This window comes from Pseudorasbora parva, chromosome 24 (genome assembly GCF_024679245.1).
Source record: "Pseudorasbora parva isolate DD20220531a chromosome 24, ASM2467924v1, whole genome shotgun sequence".
In the NCBI taxonomy this organism is placed as follows: Eukaryota; Metazoa; Chordata; class Actinopteri; order Cypriniformes; family Gobionidae; genus Pseudorasbora; species Pseudorasbora parva.
This window is the reverse complement of record NC_090195.1, coordinates 6,467,677-6,487,075: the sequence shown is the minus strand read 5'-3', so window position 1 is coordinate 6,487,075 and position 19,399 is coordinate 6,467,677. Positions and strand designations below refer to the sequence as shown.

The 19,399-nt window shown below is 37.6% G+C and overlaps 2 protein-coding genes across 2 annotated transcripts in view; one reads left to right on the top strand and one right to left on the bottom strand.

Moving 5' to 3' along the window:
* The window catches only part of dnah5l (dynein, axonemal, heavy chain 5 like), a 49,952-nt gene extending 36,638 nt beyond the window's left edge, over window positions 1-13,314 (top strand). The window contains exons 61-80 of the mRNA XM_067434400.1: window positions 1,357-1,524; window positions 2,094-2,198; window positions 2,975-3,088; window positions 3,304-3,480; window positions 3,593-3,787; window positions 4,175-4,330; window positions 4,448-4,630; window positions 4,874-5,044; window positions 5,198-5,576; window positions 5,783-6,054; window positions 7,429-7,593; window positions 7,825-8,092; window positions 8,283-8,404; window positions 8,820-8,975; window positions 9,054-9,245; window positions 9,520-9,708; window positions 10,838-10,970; window positions 11,099-11,307; window positions 11,422-11,643; window positions 12,774-13,314. Coding sequence (XP_067290501.1) covers window positions 1,357-1,524; window positions 2,094-2,198; window positions 2,975-3,088; window positions 3,304-3,480; window positions 3,593-3,787; window positions 4,175-4,330; window positions 4,448-4,630; window positions 4,874-5,044; window positions 5,198-5,576; window positions 5,783-6,054; window positions 7,429-7,593; window positions 7,825-8,092; window positions 8,283-8,404; window positions 8,820-8,975; window positions 9,054-9,245; window positions 9,520-9,708; window positions 10,838-10,970; window positions 11,099-11,307; window positions 11,422-11,643; window positions 12,774-12,986 — 3,789 coding nt within the window. The 3' untranslated portion in view covers window positions 12,987-13,314. The remainder of the gene's footprint in view (window positions 1-1,356; window positions 1,525-2,093; window positions 2,199-2,974; window positions 3,089-3,303; window positions 3,481-3,592; window positions 3,788-4,174; window positions 4,331-4,447; window positions 4,631-4,873; window positions 5,045-5,197; window positions 5,577-5,782; window positions 6,055-7,428; window positions 7,594-7,824; window positions 8,093-8,282; window positions 8,405-8,819; window positions 8,976-9,053; window positions 9,246-9,519; window positions 9,709-10,837; window positions 10,971-11,098; window positions 11,308-11,421; window positions 11,644-12,773) is intronic.
* A 195-nt stretch (window positions 13,315-13,509) lies between these two features.
* cavin4b (caveolae associated protein 4b) lies at window positions 13,510-19,393 on the bottom strand. Its single transcript, XM_067435021.1, has 2 exons — window positions 17,709-19,393; window positions 13,510-15,435 (listed from the first exon to the last, which is right to left on the bottom strand). Exons 1-2 carry the CDS (start codon window positions 18,072-18,074, stop codon window positions 14,845-14,847), a joined length of 957 nt encoding a protein of 318 aa, XP_067291122.1. The 5' UTR covers window positions 18,075-19,393; the 3' UTR covers window positions 13,510-14,844.
* Between the last annotated feature and the right edge of the window lie 6 nt (window positions 19,394-19,399).

Sequence of the window (19,399 nt, the reverse complement as noted above, 5' to 3'; positions counted from 1 at the left end):
ACTGCCTTTTTTGGTAAGCGTTTTTTTATTCAGAAAAGAGCAGTGCTCTGCATTTTTTTTTATGTTTCTAGGCAACCCCCGAATCACCTGTACTGTCAGTCAAATCAATGCAACGTTCAACACAACCGTTCAGCGGCCCGCCTCTCCATTTGTTCGATTGGACAAAAGAAAATAAACGCGATGACGTCGGGCGCTTTTCTGCTCAGAGTTGACTTTTTTTCAACTTCATGCGCTCGGAGCGCTCCTTCAAAAACGCGAGGCACCCAGGGTGCATAAGCAGCGCGCATTATGCTCTCTGCCAACCAAAATCCATTCAAAAAAGGCGCCTCTCGCTGCAAAAACGCGTTCTGTGTGATTGGGGCCTTAGGGTACTGAAAAGGCCCGCCTACAGTCCAGATCTTTCAATAGAAAACATTTGGCACATCATAAAGAGGAAGATGTGACAAAGAAGACCTAAGACAGCTGAGCAGCTAGAAGCCTGTATTAGACAAGAATGGGACAACATTCCTATTCCTAAACTTGAGCAACTTGTCTCCTCAGTCCTCAGACGTTTGCAGACAGTTATAAAAAGAAGAGGGAATTCCACAAGTGGTAAACATGGCCTTTCCTAACTTTTTTGAGATGTGTTGATACCATGAAATTTAAAATCAACTTATTTTTCCCTTAAAATGGTACAGTTTTCTCAGTTTAAACATTTGATATGTCATCTATGTTGTATTCTGAATAAAACATTGAAATCTGAAACTTCTACTTCATTGCATTCTGTTTTTATTGTACAGTGTGTCCCAACTTTTTTGAAATCAGGTTTGTATATTCAGGATGGACATAATGTTATCCAAAATGAGTGATTTGAATTCTTCCACAACAATTTTACTCATATAACACTAGTAAATCACTCAATCTCTCCATGTTATTAATGCCATCTATATGAAACACCATCAATGCTGTTGGAAAACCCCTAGATATATTTACTGCATATGATTAATTTAGACTTTATCATTGATGGAGTGCCCTTTGGGATGTGGGTCGGTGGTTGCTGGAACATGCACCTGTTCAAGCTATGTAAACAGGAATATAGTGCCCCAGTAATGATCCAAGTTTAGAACAGCCTGAGGCCAGTATAAGTCAAATAGTTAGCATAGCCAAAGTGGAATCAACACTAGGACAGGAATAAAGCAAAGATTAAACATATGAATTTCTATCAGACCTTATTGATCCTTCCCTTCGGGTCAAAATGATTAGATGCATGAAGTCAATATTGCATCATGGTTACTAATGATATTCTGAGTTAGACTGTATGGTTTCAGGGTGCAACAGCATCACATTTTCTTTGACATTTTTTTCCCCCCTTTAAAGGACACTATTACAGAGGAGATTGTTGAACTGCTTGCTCCGTATATGGATATGGAAGACTATAACCTAGAAACAGCTACGAGGGTCTGTGGTAGTGTAGCAGGGCTCTGTTCCTGGACTCAAGCGATGGTGGAGTTCTTTGGCATCAATAAGGAAGTTCTGCCCCTAAAGGTGACAACATATTCCATAGTCTCAATCATCACTGGGTAGCCTATATATTTAACCTTAAAATAAAAATTGCGCTATACTGTTCAAAAGTTTGGGGTCAGTAAGATTTTTTTTTTTGTTAGAATTAAATATTTTAAATAAGTATCTTATGCTAATCAAGTCAGCATTTAATCAAAAATACAATAAAAACAGTAATATTGTGAAATATTATTACAAATTAAAATAACTTTTTTGTTGTTGTTGTTGTTTTAATTGTTTTTTTTTACTCAGTAATATAATTTAAAATGTTATTTATTCCTGTAATGGCAAAACTGAATTTTCAGCATCTAACTCTAGTCTTCAGTGTCACATGATTCTTCAGAAATCATTCTGATATACTGATTGATTATTAGTAGTGTTGGAAACAGTTGTGTCACTCACTTTTATCTCATTCTAAATGTTTTTTTCTTTTCTTAAATGAAACAGAAAAGAAGACTTTGAGCAACATATCATGCATGTTTCAGAACAGAATTAATGACTACTTACCTGTGCTTCTGAACTGAATTAATCTCCTGTATATGTGTGTAACACAGGCTAACTTAAAGCTTCAAGAGGCTCGTTTGGGTGTGGCACAGGACGAACTATCAAAAGCTCAGGAACAACTGGACTCGAAACAGAAAGAGCTGGACATGGCTCAGGTGTGATTATATATTTTTAAGTTTGGGAACCAAGAACCGGCTCCGTTTTAAAGAAATTAAATTATCTTTACAGGTTGACCGATTCATCGATTTTCAATTGGAGCAATCGCTTCTTGGCAAAAATCCTAACCGATCATTTTTCCAGGTTGCGTCTGCGACTGGGGTGTTTGAGAAGATTGCGCTGGCATTACATTTGCAAAACTACAAGTTAATTAATTGGTTATCTGCCAATCGGCGAGTACTGTCCAACCTAGTTATGGGTATCTGTAAAATCCACTATCGGTCGACTCTCGATTACATCAACTCTTTTCCTGCCGGTTTTCCTACCATCACAAAACACGCTCGGAAAAGAAACTGAAACAAGCTATAACATATGCAAAATACTGCAATCATCAACATTAAACAACATTTAAATTAAAACTGCCTAATTTTACTGAATGAAATATCAACCCATGACAAGCTATATGACTGTGCAAGCATTAGGGATGTTGATGGACTATCTACTCCATATCTGTTTTAATTATAATTGTGAAACCGATCCAGACGTGTAATTTGTGAAAAGTATTTTTTTTAAACGCTGGCAGGACAAATAGTTAATGGTTCTCAAGTGTGCATTCTTCTGCACTTTAAATTCATTAATTGAAGGAAATTCATTAAATTATGTTAGCAATTATTTACTATTTATTTGTATTATACAGTTAAGACCATTGTTTCTATTTGCTTTTGTAATTCTGTATGAATTTCTAGAGGTTTAAAATCTGCACATTTTTACACAGGCAATGTATGATTCTGCCATGAAGGAGAAGCAAGCCCTGCTGGATGATGCAGAGGCATGCAAAAAGAAAATGTCCAATGCCGTGACTCTTATAGATGGACTTGGTGGAGAAAAGGTTTGAAAACTCCTTGCAGGATTTAGATCTTTAAGTTGAACAAATGTGAATGATGCTTGGAATAGAGATTTTTAAATTTTCATTGGTATGTCTTTACTGACAGTTTCTTGGCTGGTAAAAATATTTATGGCCAGTAAATTCTTCTGGCAGGTGAGGCAAATCTTTACTTTAGAACTATACATATGAATATGAGCATGTTCTTATGCGTGTCTTAGATTCGCTGGACAGAGAGCAGTGCTCAGTTTGAGAAGCAAATCAAAGATTTGGTGGGGGATGTCTTACTGGCTACTGGATTTCTGTCCTACTCTGGGCCCTTCAATCAGGAATATCGCAGCCTTCTCATGCAACAGTGGAAGAAAGAGATGAATATCCGCCACATCCCTTACAGTGAGGTATGGATTCTTTTTTTATGCAAAATAGTTAAACAACAACAACAAAAATCTATTATTCCTTCAATCTTGTTTTTACAGTTCATTAATCTTATAAAATGGTTTTCCCACACAGAACCTGAATTTAATCAATATGTTGGTGGATAATGCCACTATAGGAGAATGGAACCTGCAGGGTCTTCCCAATGATGACCTGTCCATTCAGAATGGCATCATCGTAACAAAGGCTTCTCGTTATCCTCTGCTCATTGACCCACAAGGCCAAGGCAAGATCTGGATCAAGAACCGTGAAAACAATAATGACCTACAGGTACTGATTTGATACCAGTTTTATTCTTAAAGGTGGGGTAAGTGCTTTCTGATAACCATTGTTGATATTTCAAATCACCAAAACAATCACGCCCTTACCCTCAAAAGGGTCTCAGCCCTATTTTAATAGCTCCGCCCCACATAAAATATTTTAATAATTTGAAATAACACTTACCCCACCTTTAATTCTGTAATGCCATTATTTATTTATTTTTCGCATTATCATATTATTTATCTTTACTGTGATTATTATGTAGTTATATAAATCAGTGTTTAAATAAATCAGTGTAACTAAAACATTCAATGTAGCTACTTTGAAAAAAAGTGGTGGATTTAGACTTTACCTGTCAATCAAGCACAGACGTCAGCTATGTTTTTTTGCCACCAGGTGACATCTCTAAACCACAAATATTTCCGAACTCACCTGGAAGACTGCTTATCCCAGGGCAAACCTTTGCTCATAGAGGATGTTGGGGAAGAGATTGATCCAGTGCTGGATAACATTCTGGAGAAGAACTTCATAAAGTCTGGAAAAACTTCTAAAGTAAGCAGTGAAAGAGAATACATTTAATCTTTTTTATTAATTCATTTTTCATTAAACTTTATATAATAAGCCTACATTTTTTTGTAGACTAAGCTGAGAACTTTTCTCTTGTGTTAGGTTAAAGTTGGGGACAAAGAAGTGGATGTAATGAAGACATTTACTTTATACATTACAACAAAACTAGCCAACCCTGCATACAGTCCAGAGATCAATGCTAAAACTGCAGTGGTGGATTTTACTGTCACTATGAAGGGTTTGGAAGACCAATTACTCGGCAGAGTCATTCTCATAGAGAAAAAGGCAAGTTCAGAGAGTGCTATCTATCCATCCATCCATCCATCCATCCATCCATCCATCCCACTCACTTACTCACTCACTGACTCACTCACTCAATTTTCCAGTTAAAATGTTTTTTGTAGTTTAGTTAACTATAATAACCCTTGCCTGAGACAAACGTTTTAAATATTAGATTTTGAATTCAGTGCAAATAATTATATAGCTTTCGGATCAAATGTAAATTGAATCGATTACTTTCCAATCAAGGAAATGGAGGCTGAACGTGTGAAGCTCTTGGAGGAAGTGACTTCAAACAAGAGGAAAATGCAAGAGTTGGAGAGCAATCTTCTGTACAAGTTAACCAGCATTCAGGGCTCTCTGGTGGAGGATGAGTCTCTTATTGAGGTGCTCAAAGTCACCAAGACTATAGCACAAGAGGTACTTTCTTTCTTTATTAATAGTCTTTCTTCATTTATAAGCTGATTCATAAAACTGACTGTCTTGTCCTATTTTATTTGAAGTTACTCAACCTTATTGTTCTCTGAAATTAAAATTGTGTTTTGATAGCTGAAATCTTCTGCCATCCCCTAGGTGAATCAAAAGCTAACAGTTGCTGCAGAGACAGAAATTAACATCAACCTTACGCGAGAGGAGTACCGTCCAGTGGCCACCAGGGGGAGTATCCTCTATTTCCTGATTGTGGAGATGAGCCTGGTCAACGTGATGTATCAAACATCACTCCGACAGTTCTTGGGCATCTTTGACATGTCGATGGACAAGTCGCCAAAGTCCCATATCACAGCTAAAAGACTAGATAACATCATGGAGTTCCTCACTTTCGAAGTGTTTCGCTACACTGCTCGAGGACTCTATGAAGATCACAAGTTTATTTTTACACTGCTTCTGACTTTAAAAATAGATCTACAAGCTAAAAACATTTCCCACAGCGAGTTACAGACCTTCATCAAAGGTTTGAACCATATTGTTTTGCAAATAACATGTCCCGTTTTATGTTTAGTTTTAGTCTAATTTTAAGAGCAGTTATGTTCAAAATGTTCAAAGTAGGCCTATGTTTTCAAATCTCCCACAATTCCCTGTAATACAGCACTTTGCAATCCCTCTATGAATGTATTTCAGGTCAAGTAATTAATGTTCTTTAATCTTTACCCTTTCAAGGTGGAGCATCTCTGGACCTAAACTCTGTTGAGCCCAAGGCAAAGCGCTGGATCCTGGACACAACATGGCTAAACCTGGTGCAGCTGTCCTCCCTACCTCACTTCAGTGCTCTCCTAACCCAGGTGGCCCGCAATGACCGTGCCTGGAAGAGCTGGTTTGATGAAGCCACTCCAGAGGAGTCTCCTCTTCCTGATGGTTATGACAGCCAACTGGATGCATTCCGCAAACTGCTGCTGATACGAAGCTGGTGTCCTGACCGTACTATTGCACAGGTGCAGGGAGACCTATTTTCTGGCATAAAATACTTTCTCCTGTCTTAGTTTAATACACGGAGTATGTTATTTTAATATTGTTACTATACCATTTTAGTATTTATGACTTTTGTGGAATATTAGTTTTTATATTTCACATTTTTATTTTGTTAAAGTTTTAGGATTTGTTTACAAAAAACCTGGGTTTATTGCTCTGTTAGTGCGGTTCATTTAAATAAATGTGAACACTGCCATCTGAACCCTGGTGCGCACCAAACAAGCGGACAACTGTTGAAAAGATTGATATTGGTCTACTTCCAAACAAACTCTGGTGCGGTTAGAATGAAATATAAATGCAACACTGATTAAGATGTGTAAACGAACCAAAAACAGTAAGATGATATCCTAAAAATGACAGAATGCTCATGTATACTTGTTTTTTCTTGTCATAGTGCGCTGTTGCTCATCACAGTTCAGTAAAGGCATCAGAACTGCATCTCCTTGCAGCAGATATTTTGTGTGTGACGGAGGGATACCTGCTGCTGTTTTGGCTACTTCACACATTTAACTGTTCACAAGTTTTCAGCTGGTCAAAATACTGAGATATTTTTAGGCTACGCAGTACGCACATAGAATACAGAGAATATTTAGGAAATGCACATACAACAAACGTGTTTATCCCAGCACACAATGTTTTAAAGCAATATGTCTTAAAAGCCGACTAATCTGGTTGTGAAGCCCTATGCCTTTAGGTTCGGTGATAAAAATCTGAATGCTAATTGGACTAGGGCTAAAGTTTTTTTTTTCATCGTGACCAGAAAAACCAAGCAAACCTCCAAGTGTGAATAACACCCTTAGTCCAAACTACCCTTAGAAAACACCAAACGTTGTTGCCTGATAACTAAATCTAATAAATGCGAAGCGGAGAGTGTCTTTTGTGAGCCCTTAGAAGCAACTAAGTGCATTTCAAGACCATCCGGTCTATTAAAAGATCCTGTGAATTGATTTTGAATTTTGACTGCCGCATTTGATTTTGACTGCGGCATTGAAGCAGTAATTTCTGCAAAAGGATTCCTGACCAACTATTGAGTCCATAACTGAACAATTATTTGAAGGTTGACTTTTTTTGTATTAAGAACTTTATCACAATATGCTAATTTTTTTAGAAGGACCTGTATAATAACAGCTGCTGAGCTAATTCAAAACAGTGACAAGAAGTTACTGACCTCTGACCGTGTGTGTGCTATTAGCAAGTCTAAATATATTTATATAACATTATTTAGGGAGAATGTATGTTAGGAATTCTATAATTATCAGTTCTATATACTTTAATTTGAGCTAACTGATGATTAAACCGATGCTGTCAAGTATTTAAAATGACTTGTTCTGTGTTAGGCACGTAAATACATCGCTGAATCAATGGGGGAGAAGTATGCAGAGGGAGTGATTCTGGATATGGAGTCCATGTGTTCAGAAGGTGAGAAGAGGATACCACTAGTCTGCTTCCTGTCTATGGGTTCTGATCCCACGGAGAACATAGAGAGACTCGCCAAGTCGAAGGTATGAATAAGTATTATCAATTGTTACATGCTTTTTTAGGATACTTTTTTCTTATTGGTCATTTGAGGCAGTCTGAAGTCCGACTGTTCCCCCAGTCAAACTTTTCTTCAGATAATTTCTTCAGACTATCCTCCCCACAGTCTCACTTGTTTCATTGAAACTATAAAATGTGCCGCTTTGATGACTTTTGAGTTTCAAATATTTCTTAAAAGTTTTCTTGTTATTTTGTAGGGTGTTCCTTGCCGGCCAATCTCAATGGGACAGGGACAGGAAGTGCATGCAAGAAGGCTTCTGGCCCAGAGCATGTCTGATGGGGGCTGGTTACTTCTGCAGAACTGCCATCTAGGACTGGAATTCCTGGACGAAGGTCTAGAGACAGTCACCACAGCAGAGAACATCCAGGACAGTTTCAGGTTTTGGGTGACTACAGAGGCGCACCCAAAGTTCCCCATTAACTTCCTGCAGTCTTCTATTAAATTCACCAATGAGCCTCCGCAAGGTAGAGAATTATTACTAGAAGTACATTTTTACCTTTCGCTGCTGTTACTTTCACTTTAGCTAGATTTATCGTTATCAAAATAGCTTTCTGGATTTTTAAGGTCAACATGTCATTAAAAAAACAGAGAAACAGGAGAAAATGCTAAGTATGCAGATGACAGATAATGTGCTGTTAACTATCTGTAATGCAGGGGTGAAGGCCGGACTCAAGCGAACATACAACAGTGTAACTCAAGAAATGCTGGACATCACCAACATGCCACAGTGGAGACCTCTGTTATACGCGGTGGCCTTCCTTCACACCACAGTCCAGGTCAGGACAGCTGTTAGTTAAATTGTAGTCTGTTAGCTGTTAGTCAAAAATTGAATGATACATTCATATGTTGATGCTTCTTTGATGTTGGTTAATGGTCATATGTCATTGCAAGCTTGTTTTTAACAGTAACAAGTTGGCATGGCAACTTTTATTTGGCAAAATGGCGGAGGAGGCACTTTTTTCCATGTCAAAAAGTAGCAATCTATTCTGCTGTTTAGTTATTTCAGTTATTGCATCACATCTCTAAAGCGCATCTTGAGAACTCACTGTGCTTTTAAAATAAAACTGTTTCAGAGCGCTCTCTCACATTTTTAGATGCAAAGATGCATTCTGTGTGGACGGCCCCTAACGCACTATTTCAGTTCATAGACATATAAGATGTGTTGTCTTCATTGTCAAATTCCCACTAAAGGAGAGACGCAAATTTGGTCCACTTGGCTGGAATATTCCCTATGAGTTCAACCAGGCTGATTTCACATCCAGTGTCCAGTTTGTGCAGAACCACCTGGATGATATCGATGTCAAGAGAGGAGTGAACTGGAATTGTCTGCGATACATGCTGGGAGAGGTATGAACATGACTGTTTTTGTAGCTCTTTTATTTGACATCCAAATGTTTGGCAATATTTTTACTATTGGTTCTGTAGGTGCAGTATGGTGGCCGTGTCACGGACGATATGGACAAACGCCTGCTCAATACATTTGCCCGTATCTGGTTTAGTGAGAGCATGTTTGGGGAGAAGTTCTGCTTCTATAAGGGATATACTATACCACAGGCCAGGATGCTACAGGATTACTATGCGCATATTGATACTCTGCCATTGGTTGATACACCTGAGGTAATACAGGTTTTTATTCTTTTTCTGTGGGGTTAAATGGGACAGCTGGTTGGTTACATATCCTATAACCTATTGTAACGTAATAAAACCACAACAAATTCCTAATGTTTGCACACACATGGCAAATAAAGCTCATTCTGATTATAATGTTATTGTCCTGCACTTGTTTCTTGAACCTTGTCTTAAGAATTTCAATGCCCTTTTTGCCTGTTTAAACTGAGCAAATGAAAAATAAACTACTTGAACTATTGATCCAAGTGTCTAATTCTAATAGGTATTTGGCCTCCACCCCAATGCTGACATCACTTACCAGACCAACATGGCTAATGAAACCCTGAGTACCATCCTCAACATTCAGCCCAAAGACAGTAGCAGCGGTGAGGGCGAGACCAGGGAGGAGTCTGTCCAGCAAATGGCCAATGAGATGCTAGAAAAACTTCCTGCAAACTATGTGCCACACGAGGTGTGCCTCCTCTTTATATTAGGGTGTTCTCACAATAGGTGATCTGGACCGTGCCCGAGCACATTTGACCCAAAAAGTATTAAAACCTGCCTGATATTATGAGCCGTTTTTAGAATACATATCGTACTGTATAATGCATTGATACTTAATGCATAAGCTGTCCTCCTATCTACCAGTGTTGCAATAAAATACAATACAAAAACAATAACAATACAGAAGACATGTAACAAATTAGCCTTAATATTTGACTCATCAAAAACATACTGATAAAACAACTGACCACGCCACTCACCTCTTAGTCCCATTGTCATCTGTAGAGTCCATACTGACCTGTGTCTACCCACACAGGACAGCACCCAAATTAGCTTGGCTAGTTTTTTGTTTGTCGCTAAAACAACTTGTGCAGTCATCTCACACCCTTGATTGTTTTATCTGTCACGCATCTCCTAGTTTTCTGATTATGGTAGTGTATGATCCTCAGTTGTTTAGTGTATGATGCCCTCTGTAACCATTTACAAAGTCAGCAAGTGTATGATGTCTGGTGTTTTAAAATCTGTTCAGTTGTGTAGTGTTTTTCAGCCTTAAAGCTCCCTCCCTCAACATCAGCTGCCTCTGGAATACTATTCTGATACATGCTGAACCATGTGTTAGTGTGTGGGCACACGTGTTTTAAATGCAATTATTTGTTGAGCATGAAACTTGGATCTGCTTTTGATAAAAAACGAACTTTTAATTTATAAGAATTCATTCTTTCAATTAATTTTGTAAGTTACTGTATTTATTATTACTTAAAACAACTCAACTGCATGTTGATTGATATTACTTGGAATGCACAATAAAAAAACACGATTTATGAAAATTTAAAAAAGGAGTACATATAATATATATACATATCCACACGTGTGTATATGTATGTCCAACTTTATCTGCTTACATATAGTAAACTCACATATATATAGCAAATATCAACTGCTTAATTGCTGGTATTTTCGCAAAATGTAAACTATATTGTCCAGCTCTTATCTGTTAAATGTGACTATGAGGCACAATATTAATATATAAACATTAACATAATGAAACAATGTGTATTGTGATAATTTTGACTTGACTTTTAAATTACTTTATGCAGGTGAGAAATAGTCTACAAAAAATGGGAGCATTCCAGCCCATGACTATATTCCTTCGTCAAGAGCTTGACAGAATGCAACGTGTCATTGGTTGTGTGCGCAGTACCCTCACCGACCTTAAACTTGCCATTGATGGTAAATTTCAGAAACTTTCACCCACAGTACAGAAAACAAATTCATGCTGCATTCATAAGTAGATAAACATCAACAATATTATCAGAAAAAGACTCGTGTTGTAATACAGTGATTTTGCAATTCCATAGGGACTATAATAATGTCAGAGGATCTCCGTGACGCTCTGGACAGCATGTATGACGCTCGTGTCCCAAAGACCTGGCAAAAGATCTCTTGGGATTCTGCGTCTCTAGGGTTCTGGTTTACTGAACTCCTTGAGAGGAACCAGCAGTTCCATAACTGGACGTTTAATGGCCGACCTCATCAGTTTTGGCTCACAGGGTTTTTCAATCCACAGGTGGGGCAAAAGATTTCAGGACCTCATCTTATGTTTCATATGACTTTTTCATTTCATGCAAATAATCAGGTTTCTCCAGTAACATACTTATTTATTGTCTGTTTTTCATTAAAGGGGTTCTTAACAGCAATGCGTCAAGAGACCACTCGACAAAATCTGTCTAAAGGCTGGGCCCTAGACACAGTTGTCCTACTCAACGACGTCACTCGCATGATGAAGGAAGATGTGACAGGCCCCCCTCCAGGAGATGTGGGCGGTGTCTATATCTACGGGCTCTATCTGGATGGTGCTGGGTGGGACAGGAGAAATGCAAAACTGACAGAATCATCACCAAAGGTATTCAGGGGAAGGATATATTAAGACAATGCATGGTCAAAAGTATCTGGATAACAGGTTTGGCTGTTTCAACTAGGCCATGAAGCACAGCAAATGACATACTATACATTATAAAATATATATATATATATATATATATATATATATATATATAGCTCAAAAACATATAAAATGGTATAAAATGCATATACCGATAAGCATAATATTTTAAGGTAATTGCAAAATAGGGAAACATACAAATTAGCTGCTTGAGACTAAGGAGAGATTGAGTATCCTTTGGCACTGTTCTCATTTCTATGCTTCCAGGGTGCTGACTAATTGTCTAGTTATTTGCAAATAATTTGACACTTGTAGACCAATTTTTAAAAAACATTCTACCACCTTGGAATTATAAGGTTCTATCTGCATTCTGATCAGTTTTGAGATATTGAGTTCTAAATATTTTGCATATAGCAAAAATGAAATGGGGACCAAGTCTTCTCTTTATACATGAAAATGACAGAGACCCTAAGTGTATTCTAAATGTACAATATCAACATCCTCTCAAATTTGTAAATGTTTATTTTTAATTTTATTTGGAACAGGCCAAATGCAGATAGAATATTCTAATTCTAAAAAAAACGTTCCGCTTGGAATTATAAGGTTCTATCTTGCAAAACATTAATTGAAGCAATAATTATTACTTATTATTTTTGTTAAAACTTAATCTAAAATGTAATGCTTTCTAACACATTTATTTAATATTTTAGGACAAATTATTTAGTTAATTTTAGGTAGGAATATGGTAGTTAATTAAACCTTATAGTACCAAGTTAGAATTCAACTTTGTAGATAGAAACTTTTTGTTCTCTAAATAAAAAGTCCCAAAATGAACACAACTTCAAACTATAAAGCATCACACACAATGTACAGGACAACAATGTAAATAAGTCCTAGAGTAAGAATTTGCGAATAACTCAGTTTTGACAAAAATGTCAGGTAGAACCTAATAATTCCAAGGTGAGGATATACCATCATGCAGTACTAAGATTCAGTGATCTTGCAATCCCAAAATCAATTAATCTGTCATGTAGGACTGTCTTAATTTGCAAAGCAATGATATACAGTATGTGTATAATCTTGTTTGGTAGGTCCTCTTCACACCTTTGCCAGTTGCGCATGTGTATGCAGTGAGCAGCACCACAGAAACCAAGAAGCCGCCTGTTAACCTGTACTCCTGCCCAGTGTACAAGAAACCAAGACGAACTGACCTGACGTACATCTTTTCACTGTTGCTCCGGAGCAGCCAGAACCCGGACCACTGGACACTGAGGGGAGTCGCTTTGCTTTGTGACTGTAAATAAACCCATCATTAGCTCCAAGAGTCCAGAGCTATTTTAATACAAGAAACACATCAGAAAAGAAAAATGTGCAAATCAATAAATAAAGCCAAGATATTTGCTGATATTTTTATAAGGTTCTTTTAACTCTCCTGCTTAGTTAGTGAGAATATATTCTAAATGTATTATTATTAGATATATTATTATTCTTGTCATTTGACAGTTGTATTTTATATCTTAAGGCAATTATTGTGCTATTTAGTTTTAGTGTTGAAGTATGACTCTCATTTGAATTTCTCACTGAGATGGTAGAGATTTTACTGTAAAATGTGATTATTTGCAATAAACAAACATGCAGTAGAATGCATTAATGTTTTTCTTAAAACTGTTCAGAAATGCCCCTTATAGTGGTTTACTATCTGGAATCGTTACTTTTGTAGTGCATTAATGTTGATACATACATTATAGCAGAAGAGTCTAAACTTTGCGTATATGACTAAAAACAATGTATAGAAGAAACATAATTGTTGCATTACAACTAGCGTTCGAGTGATGTTCTTTATTCACACATGAACATTTCAAGCATAGTATAGAGGTCAAATCAAAGGTCAATTGTGATTAAAACAAACAGTGTAAAAACATCTCATGATGGCAGTCTAGGCTTTTTATCATCATTACAGCTATATAGCCTGTTACGTTTTGACTACAGTAAAAAAGTTTGATAGGAAATAACGCCATACAGCAGCATTTGTTTTTTTCTACTGATATCTTTAGACACCAGACTGATTGTACAGCTCTTATAATAAATCTTGACTGGTCATACACTATATTCTTTTTTTTCCACAAACTCTTCAGAAACCAGCTGATGGAGTTAACATGTTTATTTAAAAATACTACAACTGAATAGTGATGGTTCATCACCAAGGTTAGACTGCAAAAAATATTTTTGAGTTTACATGAACAACACAGAAAGGTACAGAAAAATATTGTAATAAATTACTTGTCTGCACATTGTTATATTCCTATAACAACTACAACATCTAAATTGAAAAAAAAAAAATATTCTAAACTCATTAACTGTTGACATGCAGGTTGTCAGTCAACACCAGAATATATTTGAAGTTCTCCAGATAAAGTCTAAAAAGCACTTCTGTTATCCATTTTGTTTTTTTTTAAATAAATTTAGTTATTTAAAGTAATTTTACACACACCTAAGAAATAAAATGTTCATTAAATATGTAATTCCTAAACGGTGCACTCAGTAATTTTTCTTCAAAAAAGTTTTACCCCTCAAGAAAGAATAATGAGAAGCGGTCTTACAAAAAGCTGTTTTATTCTACATGAAGATCATGGGGATGCCATATTGAGAGCACATGACCAGCCAACCACTGCTCACTATAGGTGTGTATACACATGAAGCGGCGCTGCGCAGATCAATCGGTGTATATCAAAGTACAGCGAAAGCATCTGCTCTTTTTTGTTTCCAAAAACCTTTTCTTTTGCATGATGCATTAACCTTAGGTGGCAGAATAAAGACAAAAGAAACAAACAACAGTGAGTGCACCCTAATTTAGCTGAATTGAAATTAATTAATAAAAACTACAGCCTAGTCATCTCAGTATACTGGTTTAACATTCATAACCCTTCAAAGTCCATAACAGATGTAAACAAGAAAATCAAAATAAAATAAAATTTCTACGTATATTGTTTGTAGTGTACAACTTCCTCATTTCGCTCATTCAGTTGTCGTAAGCACAATCCACTGATCCATACACTCAGAAGCAAGATCTCTGATCTTCCCAATCTTTCCACCTTCAAGTTTTCCATAGCCTTCATATCTGTACAATAGTCTTTCCCAAAATGTGACTGTCAGACTTGCCGTTTAAGAAAGCTGCTTCATATCATACATCGGCACTTCCGATTCCTCACCCTTGCCCTCATCTGGACCTTCTTGTTTCTCTGTTGGCTCTGTGTAGGCCACTTCAGGGCTGGCCTTGCGGCCCTTGGGTGGTGGGACGGGTGCCGTTCCTTCCGTGGTCCCTTCTGCTCCTTCCTGACCTTCAGCCACCGTCCTTTCCTTCTTCAGGTTCAGCTTTGCTGGCACGGTTTTCGTGATGGTTTCCTTGAAACGTTCCCCAGACTGTTTCAGCCGTTCCCCGGACTGCCGGATTCTCTCACGCCGATCGGCCGAAACTATGCGCTCACCCAGCTTGTTGACCTTGGTGCCCAGATTCTCTTTGGTCTTAGTCATATTCTCACGCGAGAAGGTCTGCTTCAGGCTTTCGATGCGCTTTAGGCCGGTCTTCTTTAGTTTGGCAGCAGTAGAAGAGTCAGCCTCCTCAACGACCATGTATTCCTCATCTGAGTCTGGGAGCGGGGCCTCCGTTGCATCTGGATCTGTTGGAGTGTCTCCGCCTGTTGCTCCCTTCAGAGAGGCTTTGGGGCCAGCTACAGCTGGGACCTCATTATCTCCCTGTGGGAAGACAATACCATAATGATTTATATATCACATCTAAGACCTTAAATCAAATGGTTTCAGGCTACAAAGTAGGCCTGCATAGTACTGAAGAACCCTATTCCATGTGTGCACAGTTAATAGTTATCTTTAGTTTGTAAAATGTTTTATTTTGAACAATATATTGCCATTATGAACATATTTGAATTACTTCTCAAGTCACAATGGTTCTCAAGTGGAAGGTCATAAATTCCCCCAAAAAATGTTGAGTAAGAAACCATATCCATATAGCCTAATATTATGATAGCAAAATAAAGTGAATATAATTTGACCAGCTAGTCAAAACATAAATAGGTAAACTTGAGATATGTGGAATTATTTTATGTTCACTTAAAGCTCTGAGGTAATTTTCACTAACTGATATTACGCGGAATTATATGGCATACGTGAAAGTAGCGCGGTCGATAGTTAAAAGCAGAATCCGCAACTGACCAATCAGAATCAAGTATTTCAGAAAGCCGTTTTTTTTTTTTTTTTTTTTTTTTTTGCCAGGCTGTTTTTCGACGATAAATGCTTAAAATGTATTTCGATAACGAACTTAGTGTAATGTAAAAAAAAAAAAAAAAAATCTGGGATTACAACCAAAACCAGTTGAGAATCAATGCAATATTGACATTAAAATTACGTTGTATCTAAAGCGCATAAGAATTGACACAGCCGAATTAATATAGAGCCGTGAGTCTGCTACGCCTGGCCACCAATAAAGATCAGGTAGGTTTGTAATTTCTTTCGAAGGGGATACTCTTGTTTCATAACTTGAACATAACATTAACCTATAGTCAGTTCAGTAGTCTAATCTCTACGAAGCATAAAAAATAAGTGAATCAAGTTACGTTTCACTCATGGGCTCATAGGCAGCCAATTAAGGTTGAACCAAGCTTTGTGTGTCCACACTTCTGATACCGAGTCGCAAAACAAAATGCACATTTTTATATAAGAAAATCACTATTGATAACAAACTGCCAATGTTCAATCGTTATTAATCACTCTGTCGGCAGCTTTTTTAACCATCACTCTGTCAGACGCGATAACACTATATTAGGACATGAAGCTTCAGTGCAGCTCTCAGAATAACCATGAACAAATCTGTCAGCTGTTCTGCTCACGGTACAAGAGACGATCAAACCCATGGGCAGTAATTAAAAGTAGGAAAATATGAGTTAATTTGCGTACATGGGCAGTCCATCTGTCTTTAGGAACATTCTCTATGTCTGTTATGACAAATGAATAGACCTTCTGAAGATGTAGACAGCAGAAAATACATTTTTATTGATTTTTTTTGTTGTTGTCATAATGGCGCCATAATTATGACAGGTAAATAAAAGTCAAATTTTATTTGATTGATGCAGTACTTTAAATGTAACCCCACCCCACACAGAGTTGCATCTTTTTATTAAATTAATTTCAGAAAATCTACTCTTAAATGGGTATGTAAAAATCTTCTTTTTTTTTTTCTTTTTTTAAGATTTTGGGCACATTTTTATTCCTTTTCTCCTTTTGTATTGTTATTTTTATTTATTTTTAATTTTAATTATTATTTTTTATTTGCTTTTGTACACAGAACCATCAAAGACAAGCTGCAACGAATGATTTCCAAGATATAAATGAAATACATCTATTGCAGACGTATGAAACAATATTTCCATATTTAGCAATGAAACATTCCTCTGTTATGTCATCATTTCTGTAATCGATCTTAATCTCATCAGACCTCTAGCATCATTTACAAAACGAGCAATATTCTAATAGAAATAAGGCTTCATAGTTCATTCTCTAAAACAAGAAAGAGTGAATATTAATTCATTTTTAATCTTTCATGGATCACATTACATGGTTTATTTGCTTGATACTCCAGACATCCTGCCGCATATCAGATAAAACGGCCACCAACCTAATCCCCCATTCTCAGTGGGGACTGGCAGAACATTCCTACTGTATTGCCTTTGGCTGTAGGCCACATGACCTTCTAGTGTATCGTGATTTATCTTGGATCATGCAAGACCCGTAATAATCTAACTTTAATGGTCTCATTTGCTAAAATTAAAATAGTTGCAGTTAAAAAATAATCGATGCATGGTTTCATTCAAGAGCAAAGGAAAATGGTCCACTGTTCTAAGGTTGTACGTTTCCAAAATTAGACAAAAAATAATCCAAACTTCATATGGAACCCAGAAACTCCCCCCAAAAAACACTCACATGCCACAAAAAGCAAAGAGATAATTTATTCTTACCTGGTAGATGACGACACGGAACTTGTTCTTGTTCAGTAGCTCGACTTGGGTTTCCTCCACCTTCTTGACACGTACGTTCTGCTTCTCCACCCGCACGCGGACATCCTTGATGTGGCAGCTGACCTGTCGCGTTTTCTCCAGAAGTTTCTCCACAGTGCCACTCGTTGCAGTGTGCTCCTTCGTCAACTTCACAACGTCCGTCTGGATGTTCTTCATGGTGTTCTCCAACTCCAGCTGCCTCTCCTCCATGCGCTGCTGACACGCCTGCACGTTGTCTATGATCCCGGACACCCTTTCCAGCAGGGAGAAGATGTTCAGGGCGCTGGGCTCGTCCGCCACACCTGCCAGTCCCAGTTTTTCAGCCATGATTGCCCTTGTAACACAGTGAGGACCCTAGACTAGAACTGCTGAAGGTCTCAGGTCCTGCTTTGGTGTGTTTTCTGTTGGTGCACAGGAGAGTGTTGGGTTATGGGGTGTGACTCTGGATCGAGGGGCCGTGGTGGGCCCTGGAAGACTCTTGGATGAGACGGACTCGCCCTCTGAGTGGAGCTTCATTAACGTACTGGAGAATATAGAAGCTCCTCCCTTCTTGTATATAGGGAACACAAGGTCCAAAGGCCAGACACACAGGGAACGACTAGAAAAGAGGGCAGAGGGGTTGGAAGGGGGCATCAAACCAACTCACCATGAATTCAGCGATATAAATATCCACAGTAAGGTGACACCTTGTCATTTTTAGAAGATGCGTGTACAGCTGAGATAATGGAAACCCCCTTCGTTCTTAACCACACCATTTTTTATTTTTTTTTACAATGAGATGAGTTTCCTCAAAGTGTCAAATTTGGTTGAAAAGAATAGCACAAACAATAATTAGATGTTCAACCAACGATGGTCAACTGAAAAGGGTCCGGCTTTACCATTACCAAATCTAAGAAATTTCACAACTGAGGGTGCAATTTGCTTACAACAATATCCACAATGCTTTAAGATTGGCCATAAGCGTGATTTTGACTGCCATGTTGCAACCTGGGGAAGATGATCCACCTTAAGATGGGACTGTACAAACTTGTGAAATGATGCCACCAGCTGCAGTCTATTCTTAAACCCTGGGCGCCTAGAATTACTCATCACTCATGTCGTAGCTGACCAAGTCTTACTTAAAGAGATAGTTCACCCAAAAATGAAAACGTTGTCTCACAAAAGATAATTTGAATAAAGTTGCTAATCAGACCAGACCAATATTCTTCAAAATATCTTCTTTTGTGTTCAACAGAAGACAGAAACTGTGAGTAAATGATGACAGAATTTTAATTTTATGGGGAACTATCCCTTTAATTCTCGGGAACTCTTCATTCAGCTGATACTTGAAACCACTTTCTTACACACACAATCTCAGGTGAGCAAACAGTCAAACTTTTGTTCTTCAAATAGCGGCTTCTCAATGCAATCGGTTATCGGTTAAATATAATTTACTCATGTTGTTCCAAACCTGTGTGACTTTCATTCTTCAGTTTTTGTCTCCATACAATCAAAGTCAATACATTTTTCAAAATATATTTGCGTTACACTGAAGAATGGGTCAGTACAAACCACATGAAGGTGAGTAAATGATATTGGGTGATCTATCCCTTTAAGACATTTTGTAAAGTTGTAAAGATGACGCTAATGATTTTAACCGGTCAAATTACTTG

What these genes read in the sequence shown, in the direction of transcription:
- cavin4b (XM_067435021.1), bottom strand. Translation starts at nt 18,074, where the DNA reads ATGGCTGAAAAACTGGGACTGGCAGGTGTGGCGGACGAGCCCAGCGCC. An exon ending in TCCGTGTCGTCATCTACCAG is followed by an intron (nt 15,436 to 17,708) that starts GTAAGAATAAAT and finishes GTCTTCCCACAG; the next exon opens with GGAGATAATGAGGTCCCAGC.